The 10,671-nt window shown below is 40.6% G+C and overlaps 1 protein-coding gene across 1 annotated transcript in view; it reads right to left on the bottom strand.

The window, feature by feature from the left end:
- Positions 1–1,825: 1,825 nt before the first annotated feature.
- The window catches only part of csmd2 (CUB and Sushi multiple domains 2), a gene marked incomplete at both ends in the record, with an annotated part of 232,602 nt that continues 223,756 nt past the window's right edge, over positions 1,826–10,671 (bottom strand). The window contains 8 exons of the mRNA XM_080045422.1: positions 1,826–1,985; positions 2,256–2,388; positions 5,120–5,207; positions 5,872–5,984; positions 7,151–7,312; positions 7,516–7,581; positions 9,470–9,649; positions 9,982–10,093. Of these exons, the coding sequence (XP_079901548.1) occupies positions 1,826–1,985; positions 2,256–2,388; positions 5,120–5,207; positions 5,872–5,984; positions 7,151–7,312; positions 7,516–7,581; positions 9,470–9,649; positions 9,982–10,093 (1,014 nt within the window). The remainder of the gene's footprint in view (positions 1,986–2,255; positions 2,389–5,119; positions 5,208–5,871; positions 5,985–7,150; positions 7,313–7,515; positions 7,582–9,469; positions 9,650–9,981; positions 10,094–10,671) is intronic.

Here is a 10,671-nt window from a genome sequence, read left to right as displayed (position 1 = left end):
AGGTGCATGAGTTATGATAGGTGGATTTGGAGTTGGTACTAGATAGTGACACTGCTTTCAGTTTTAGTTTTCTCATTGGATCTATACATTGTCAGTGTTTGTTCTGTGTAGCCTTTTATTTGATTGATGTGGAGAGCATCCGGGTATAGTGATAATCCTGACTTCAAACCTCAGAATTTCCTAAAATAGAAATATACTGGAATAAAAGTGGATTTTTCTTTTAAATAATCTGTCATGTGTTTGGTGAAATCTTTGGGGCCAAAACAGACAGGTGATATTTTGAGTAGATTGCAGCTGCAGCTACCACAAATGTGCAAAAATCCACACACATGCGCACACTCTCACTCACTCACCTATACACATGAATTCTCTCTACGACATCACTAAGTGCTTTTTTTCAGCAGCCCTGGCTACTTTTTAACCCCTGCTCTGGACACAGCTGCCTCAGCAAGCAGAATGACATCCCTGGTTAAAACAAACAGAAAAAAAAAGTAGAAAAAAAAGAGGACTGAGCCAAGCTTGAAAAGTAATGATATAATGTGTGTCTCTAATGTGGCATTCAAAACTTACTGACTGTTTAATTTATCCTCAGACAGAAACTCTGAGCTTCCAATGAAACATTTTAACAGACTCGGATAGTAGACCGTCTGGGAATAACAGGGCTCCCAATTACTCCTCACAGAAAGCAAGCAGTGTAGAAAGAGAAAGCCAAAAAAAAGCAAACAAAAGGAGAAGAGTGAATCGAAACGGTCCAGAATGTCTCTCTTTGTCTCACACAGGCCAACACGGGGCTGTACACCGTACAGTTCATTTGCACAGAGATCTCTGTGAGCTACAGGTCAATCTCTTTGACTTAACGATGACCATTAGATTCCCTTTGGGTTTAGGCGGAGGCCGGTGAGAAGTGTCAGCAAACAGCTGTTGCTTCCAGCATCACTCCTGCCGGCTGAGTTTTTTTCAAGATCAAGAAAAATTATCAAGAAACCATGTAAAGTTAGAAAAAGCATTTTGTTGCTGACATTTGTTACAGTCGTTGTCTTCACAAGGTTTCTTTTTTTTCTTCTCGTCTCCTGCAGGTAATAGCCTTTGCCGCTGGAGATTGGTGGGTTGAATGTATTTCAGCGAATAAAATAGTCTTTGTCCTGCCCTCTGCTCAAGGTACTACGGATGTCCTCGATTGGCAGGCAGGCGAAGATGTGGTGCACTTCTCCTCCCCTAACTGAATCAAGGATGAATGCATGCATGGATGCGTGTGTGGGAAAAGGACATAATAAGACATAGAAGGAGGAAGGCAAGGAGCAGAGGTTTCAAATAAAATATAGACAGAAAGGTAAGCAACAAAAAAAAGAGAGATAAAAGCAAATAGACAAAAATCACAAAGATGACCGAAATAATGGACATGAATATGTGGGAAATAACAGATAATAAAAAAAATATTAATATAATATTTGCATCAGTGTTTAAAAAACAAAAACATTCCATCTTTCTGCAATAAGTATAAACAAACCAAATACATTATAATGAGAGATATAGATCAAAGAAAATGCAGCAGAAAAAAAATTCAATCACACATTTTTGTATCAAATCTTCCAGAGGGACGGTGCAAAAGGTTAGTCTGAACCTAGATACTGGGAATCTGTATCTTGTTGCTTCAGCAGTTTTTGAATCTTGGATGTGTGATTAGCTCAGGATAGCCACAAGGAGATAACTTCATCTTTTTCAGAGCAATGTGGATCTCAGGATACCTAGAGCCCTAAGTCTGTACTTTATCATGATGCCAGATGTCCCGGTGGTGTTCGATTCATACCTCTAGAGGAAGTGGTTGCTATACAGCTGTGCACACTGTGCTGACTGTGAACTCTGTCTCGCTGGCCATGATGTCCGTGGGCTGGATGTTGCGGTCATACATAGGGTTTTCAAACGTAGCTCGTCCATTAGTGTTCTCATGGCCCACATAACCATTGAAGGGGACTTTTGGTCTTCTTCTGAAATGACACAAATCAATAGAATCAAATCACTCAGTTCACATTAGAGGACAGTACAGCATATTATTTAAATGTATTTGATATTAATAAAACAAACAAATGTTTTTACTGGTACAGCATCTTTTTGAATTGCCACATGAGACTTGTGACAATTCCATGTGTTAAATGAGATTGCTTGCATGCACAAATCAGTGACTCAGTCACTGACTAAGTCACTCAGTATTGGGCAGCCTACTTCAGTGTGAAACATATCAAATGTGTAAGCCTTACCTGTGTTTGTAGAGGTACAGAGCGAAGCCGGCAATGATCATGGCAATAAAAGGCACTAGGATGGCTGCCGCCACTGAACTGCTGTTAGACGCAAAGTTGTAGCCTGGGTTGTCTCTGCTGGGATCTAAACTCTCTGGAGGAAAAAGTGGATGGAGCAGACAGTTAGCCCTTGCTTTACCATCACTTTATTTCAACATGAGATCATACTCAAATTCCATAAAGAGCTTACATTAAAAAGAAAGAAAATGGAAATGATCCTCCTCGCCTTCTGCCAAAGACGTGTGATAAAAAAGGCAAACAAACATGAATAGTGAAATATAAAAAGGAATGGCTGAAGGGAATGATAGGTAGGCTCCATTTACAAACTGAGTTTTTAGAGTTTATTGCTTTATTTTAATTTTCCCCCCATGGGAACGTCAAATCTCATTATCCTAACAATGACTCTTAATTACTGAGTTCAAAAGGCCGACAGCTATTATGTCATTTCAGAATAATTTGGTAATTTAGGGAGGTGTCTGTCTGCAACAGAAACAGAGGAGGAATGACAGCCCACCTGTTTACCAAAGAATGCCAAAAAAGCTCCAATAAAGGATGAGTGACAAACAAGAGGGAATTCAATTGTGGGTTCTGTGGTGTGAGCTCCAGCACACACACAGATGCACAAACACCCCACAGGCAACCTGCACTCAACCTGCATTCCACCACCACTGAGTGAAATCAAAACACATAATATCAATTATTTGAGAAGAATACTTTCCAAGACGTCCAACGCACTTCCCAGTCTCACATCTGTTTTTCTTCTAATACTTAAAACACACACACACACACACACACACACACACACACACACACACACACACACACACACACACACACACACACACACACACACACACACACACACACACACACACACACACACACACACACACACAAATACCCTGGCATCCAATAATAAAGAACTGTTTACTCAATCTGTGGCAAGGTGGTGGGGGGGACATGCTCCTGCACCTTCTGTTCAAGAATCTCTATCATAACAACATATTTTCATATGCAATTGTCACTATGTTCACACAACTTTAAACCATGTAAACACATGCTTAATCCGTGTTAAGATGCATTTAAAATTGGTCAATTCAAAATTCAGGCTCATAACTGATCTTTTTTTTTTAAAGCTGCTACATTCCTCTGAAATCTGTCACCCTTACCAGCATATGCAAAAAGAAAACAGCAAAAGCACCAGCATCATCTACTTCACTGTTTGCATGGCTTAGATAATATAAGATATAAGTCACACATGGAATAGGGAACACACAATCTGAATATAGAGCCTTTTAAATGACTAAAGTTAAATCTCACACAGTTTCTCTTTATGTAATAGCCTACCGAACTATAACACAGAGTGCCACAAGGGCAGAGGGGCTAAGGCTGTGAAGACTACACGAGAAAAACTGTTTTTTTTTATTAAACACCACTCACATTTGATGGAGAGTTTAGTTCTGAGAGAACACATGAGTACAGATTTCATTTAATGTTTATTAGATTACTCTATGGTCTTGTGAGTCCATTCAGGGGTGAAATTAAGTACACTTTTGGGGTTACTCCGAAATGTTCTTAAATTAAGAGGATGAAAAAGAATGATGCTTAACTTCCAAGTAAGTTTAGCTGATTTGGACTGTATGTTCTACAATGATGAATTAATGTTTTTTATCTGTTCACACATACCAATTACTTTTTTAGTTAGACTGTAACTGTGAGTGGCAAAATAATAATAGCACATTTGCCATCCTTTTTTGCCCAATACTTAAAATTCTAGAATTGTTTTAACATATTTAGCATATCAACATCAACATAGGCAGATAGAACCTTACATAATCTATGTTTATATTCACTCACTCACACACACACACACACACACACACACACACACACACACACACACACACACACACACACACACACACACACACACACACACACACACACACACACACACACACACACACACACACACACACACACACACAAACAAACAAAACTGCGTGACTGCGGCAGCCATTGCAATCCATGGAGTCAGGATCCAAGGGTTGCTGCATACAGACTGTAGCAAAAATATCAGTGAGGAGGATCATACGGCTGAGATTTCTAGGTCACAAACATGAAACAGCATGTATGGAAAGCTGCAGCCTTCTAAAAAGAAAACCTACAACAGCACAGCTGGATCTGCTGAATGAACCAGACAATGACACACAGCAATGTATGGATGATATTGACTGTGTCAAAACGGCAACTGAGTTTGTTGGGTTTCTTGATATGAAAAACCACTGCACATGCATCAAAGCACTACCCACACACTCCCTAAGGATAGATTTTGTGAAGCTTTGTTGTGTGTGTGTGAATGTCATTAACTATGACATTGACGACTATTAATCATGTTTGTAAACTGTGTTTGCCTCTTTTTGCTTGATTCACAGCCACACTATACCAAAGTGTTTTCCTATTTGGGAGAGTAAATAAATGATAAATTCTATCAAACGCAGCAAATTGCATGCTGTGAAAGCACTTTCAGCTAAGCTTAAGGACACGTCACATATTAAGTGAAAGATGTTTTTGATAGATATCCAGACAGGACACACACAAACAGACACACACACACAGACACAGACACAGACACAGACACACACACACACACACACACACACACACACACACACACACACACACACACACACACACACACACACACACACACACACACACACACACACACACACACACACACACACACACACACACACACACAGTCTCCCCCCAGCGGGCTGCTTGGTCACAGTAGTTTCTATAACCAAGTAGTTGGCACTCACCCAGTCTCTGGAGACCAAATTGTCCAAAGCCTTTTCCTCTGACAAATCCCTGGTACACAAAGGAGTTGGATGAGGAGATGTAGGACACCTTGGGAGAGAGAGGAATGGAAGACAGACACTTTATGTGTCACATCCAGGCAGCACAAAGGAGCGTATCATCAATGTGTCAGCAGCGGGCGCACGCAGAAAATGAAATATCATGTCAAAGGAGTCGAGAGGCGCTCTTATAGCTGACATTTAATATGAGACTTTTTCTGCTCAAGAGCACAAACAAACACACTCAACCACTCCACACACAAACACACACACACACAAGCATGATGCACAAGAAGGATACCCATTGTCCGACACGCTTGTACGTAAACAGTCGTGTGTGCTGAGGTTTTTCGAAACATGCACATAAAACCAAACAGAGTAGCACACACGCGTGTACTATGACCTGCTTTTCTATTTATATCTAGAGTGTCTGTGCATTAGAAGTGCCAGGGGTTGGGGGATAATATGGGAGAGAGGAGTGGAGGGGCTATGGGGCTATGTCGAGTACTGATTACTAGGCAATGATTTCACTGACATTTAATTAAAGAGAAAACGCTTGGTGGGCCCTCCATCTCCCCAGAGTGACAAGGTTAGTGTGTATGTGTGCGTGTGCATATTTCACAGGAGAGGGTTGTGTGTTTGTGTGTGTGAGTGTGATATAACACCTTTGCAGTTACAAAGAAAGGTGCAGGTACTTAACCAGAACACAGACTTACATGTCCATCTAGGGCCCAGTTGTCTATCTTAAACTTGTTGACGAAGATCTCCACAGGGCCTCTAATCTGGTGGACCTGCAGCAGCAGCTGAGCTTCCTCCCTCTTATATGTGCCTAAACAAAGAAACAACGTTATTTTCAGTTATTCAGTTATTAAACACAATAGTAATTTAACAAAAAATCAGAATCATCCTCTGATCATATCATCTCCTTCCCCCACCATGTTATGTTGACTGTTTTCTCTGAGGTCGAAGACAACTTTAAATTTAGCATCAATATAAGAACATAAATCCCTCCAACACAAGGATCATGTAGACCATGTTCATTAATTAGTTTATTCATAAATAATTGAAAATGTGTGAGCAAATGTTGCATTTCATGTTGTGACTTCCTCAAGTCTGCAAACTTGAGAGGCTCTTGTGATAGGATCACTGAAGCCAAAAAAAAGACTTTGATTACACGTCGGCAACGTGACTTTGTTTAAAACATTTTGTTTATGCTTGTGTGACTAAAATGTGTGTCTAATACATTTGTTTAAATTAACTTCAATATAACTCCTGTTTCATTTGTGATTAGCCAGATCAGAGGATGTCAAACTAACCATTCACATAATAAAAGGAAAAAAAGGATGAAAGGGGGTAATCAGTATATATAATATTTGTTAATGTCAGCAAATCCCATGAAAAGACCAAAACAAACAATGCGTAATTGTCACACATACAAAAGTTGTTAATTTGTTATTTTCTTTTGATTCAGTTGAATGTTATTACAATAATGCAATGTAATGTATATGTTATTGTGCGAACACAACAAAAACCTAGTCTGAATTTTCAGTTAGAGAATTTCAGTAGAGAGTGTGGCAATTTGTAGCTGTAGGAACACATTTTTAGTACGCTGTGATGAAGATTGATAGTGCACAGGTACAAAGGAGTGAAGTGTCAAAACCGTTACTGATGCAAATTTGTGTCTTAATGACCACAGCTGCACGGTAATTATGCCAAGGGGAAAATATTTAATATCTGGTGTTCAGTAACAGTAGCGATGATCTTCTCCATGCAGGGGCCACACTGATTTCTTGCTACTTATCTTCACTTGAATTGATCAGACAATTGTCTGTTTGGATAAAACCCATCACACGGGATATGATATGAGAATAGTATCAGACAATTTGTGTGTGTGTGTGTGTGTGTGTGTGTGTGTGTGTGTGTGTGTGTGTGTGTGTGTGTGTGTGTGTGTATGTATCAGAGTTCTCTGAAAGTCTTGTCTTTTGGTGTACCAACCTGCTAGTTTGAGTTCCACTCCGCTGTGGTCGATGAGTGTCCCGTTTACCCGGTTGCTAAAGGGTTCAAAGGCAGTGATGCTGAGCATAGCCGGCTGCTTCTTACCCAGGTACTCATAGGATCCTCTCCAGAGAGAGTTCTTAGCAAATACACCACCAGGTACTGAAAGAAGCAAAGAAATGTATGTATTCGTCAACAACTGCCTGCCATGTGCCTGATGACTTTACTGATTATAATCATTGAAATTGAACGTGAGTTTTAGGCTCTAACTAGGAATGACAGACATAAGATAAACCAAAAACAGACAATTCTAAGAACAAAAATCAGACAAAAGCATAACAAAAATTAAGAAATACCTGTTTTACCTGGTAATTTGGAAGGCGGCTCCTGCACTGTCCCCACTGGGCTCTTACCACTTGGGCGATTATCAGCTGAAGAGAAAATAATTTACAAAATTATCCCGTGAGCATGCGTACACTGCTGCATGTCTCAGGAAGTGAAACAAAAGATCCAATTTTCTCTGTAAACACAAGAGCTCGAAGGAAATTGCAGTAGAAGGATTGTCATCATCAACCCTCCCTGTCTACATTCTACAACTAATAACCCCTGCGGTAGGCCAGAGTGAGGGACTGCCAGAGACAGGACTTGACTCATGCGTCAAAGAGCAGCCCAGTCGTCCCAGTGGGGCTACGGCTAAGTCAGAGACACAGTGTCGCAGCTTCGGGGGAAGGCACTTTAATAATGCCTTACTGCTCACACGGGGGAAACACGGGACTACATCGCAGTAGTAAACATACACCCACACACACAGGCAAACAGAGAGAGGAGGGCTTTACATTTAACCACAATCAAAGACAGGTATACTGATGGTAGTTTATGAGCACAAACATCAGCTCGGATAAATATATACATACACAAACAAACACACATGCACACACACACACACACACACACACACACACACACACACACACACACACACACACACACACACACACACACACACACACACACACACACACACACACACACACACACACACACACACACACACACACACACACACACACACACACACACACACACACACACACACACACACACACACACACACACACACACACACTCCCACAGCCCTTTTTTGCCCTTTATTAGCTGCCAGTCCTTTGAGATGCTTTTCCATCACGGTGCCCATAGGTGCTCTTAATATCCTGAATTTGCTAAGGCCAGGTCTTTCTTTCCCCTCACTCTTGATGACATGGCCTTAAAAAAATACCCATCAACCTCTATATTTCAGCAACGGCTTGGCACAGAATACATCACGTGGAAATCTCCCTTTGAAATACGTCTTTCCCCTTAACACATTAGCATTCATCTAGCCTGGATAATTGTGTGTCGATGAGTCTAATTTTTTCCCTATATATATATATATATATATATATATATATATATATATATATATATATATATATATGGGCCAATCCTTGGGGGTGTTCTTAATGGCAGTCTATTAGTCTGCAAGGCCTTGTTAACACTGCCTCGCCACCATTTATAAGAGGTACTTCTACTAACATAATCAATGGGATGCATTGGCCTAATCAGGTTTTGCACCCTTGTTAATGTTTCAAAGCTTGTGTGTCCGTGTTTGTGTGTGTTTGAGCCTGTGTATGTGTGTGTGTAATTCCATGCTGTGTAATTGTGTAATGGATGAGCCATCCTACTTTAGCATGTGTGTGAGAAAAAGGAAGTGTTAACATAGCTATTCATCAACATTAGCTACACCCATAATTTTCCCAACCACTGAAGACACCACTGCACCCCGCCCTGTCAGTACAGACTCAAGTGGTTCAAATAATAATTCTGCTAATGGAAACTTCATATTATTACTATGAGTGTTTTAAAGGTAGAATCAGCAATTCAGGAGAACGCTTGTTGCCAAAATCCCCTTTTGTCAAAAACAGTTAATATCTCCTCATGATCCGCTACATGTACATATGTGCACTTAAAATACACCCAGTGTTATTAATACACAGCCTAGGCTCTGTAAACAGGTTTATGCACACACAGTATGGACCGTTTTAGAATACTGAAGAAATATTCACTGTTTTGGACAACAAACATTTTCAAGAATTGCTGTCTCCATCTTTAAGTGTATTGGTGTGCTTCCCTGAAAGTGGGTGGCCATGTGAGCAATAATGGAGAAATGTAGCAGCAGTTAAAAGCAAAGAGGGTTGCATGTGTGTCCAAGGCTTTGGATATTGAATATCAAGTATATCCCTCCATTTTCCCCTTAAGGATGTAATGTAACCATGTTTATACCTGCACAGAGAGGTTGTTTTCCTGTCCAGCTCCCATCAGACCTGCAGGTCCTATGCTCTGATCCTCCGGCCAAGTAGAAGCCCGGCTGACATGTATAGATCAGTGTGTAGCCAAGGGATGGCAATTCAATGGCTCTCACATCAGACTGGGCTGGCATCTCGGGCTGGCTGCAGTGGTGGGCTGGAGAAAGAGAGTGAGAGAGTGAGAGATAGAGAGAAAAGGATTAAAGAGACCAAAGAAAAAGAGAGAGATAGGGATTTAGACAAGCCGGTTAAAGTGGGGATGGGCCATTGAGCCGGAGAGGGACCAGAGGAGCAGCAGATAAAGAAATAAATATGGTGGAAGAGAAAAAGTGTAAAAAGGGGAGCCAAGTTGTGAGGCCAGCGAAGAGTACAGTATATGTGATTTGTAGGTGTCAGACCTTGAGTAATATTGCAAAAACTATTGCTCAAGGTTGGGTTTTCCACTTATCTCTTTATTCGTTCTGCAATATTAAGAGACTGAGTACTTACCAATGCAATCAGGTTGAAAACCACTCCAAGTGAGGTTGGGCAGACAGGTGCGAGAAATGGAGCCCTGAAGTAAATAGCCCTTTCTACAGCTGAAGAACACAGTGCTGCTGATCTGGAAGGAGATGCACATGAGATTGTGAGGAGGTGGACTGAACAATGAACCTACATACTGTGCATAACAGCAAGCAGGGTCAGATGCAGATAACATATAGAGAAGTGGCAGTTTTATCTAGTGTCAACATTGTATATATTTGATACGGAAGCAATATATTAACAACGTTTTTCTGACATAATTCATTAGATCATCATGAATCATCATACTTGGGATGTTATTTGGGGAGTTTTCAAACAATGTTTCCATAATTTATAGTTGATTAAAGTGTGGTCATTCAGAGTTGGTGAGATGTCTGCCACAGACTTCTTGACCATCATGGGATGGATCCTTTTTGAGAGAGCACCTTCGACATGACATTATTCTAGATTATTTAAATTCTATAATCTCTGTCTCTTGTTGTGTTGACAGACCGGGTTGCAGCACAATACAGCTGTACATTGCTGTACATTGCAGAACCCAGTTCCAACATTATGAATGATTTGGAGCTGAATTGGTTCTGTGCTTCTAACAGCATCAATAATTAGTTAGTCATAGTCTACACCTGCAGTCCATACTGTGGCAAAATGTAAGGTAGT

Source organism: Ammodytes marinus (assembly GCF_949987685.1).
Source record: "Ammodytes marinus genome assembly, chromosome: 17".
NCBI classification, from domain to species: Eukaryota; Metazoa; Chordata; class Actinopteri; order Uranoscopiformes; family Ammodytidae; genus Ammodytes; species Ammodytes marinus.
This window is presented reverse-complemented; position numbering and strand designations above follow the sequence as displayed.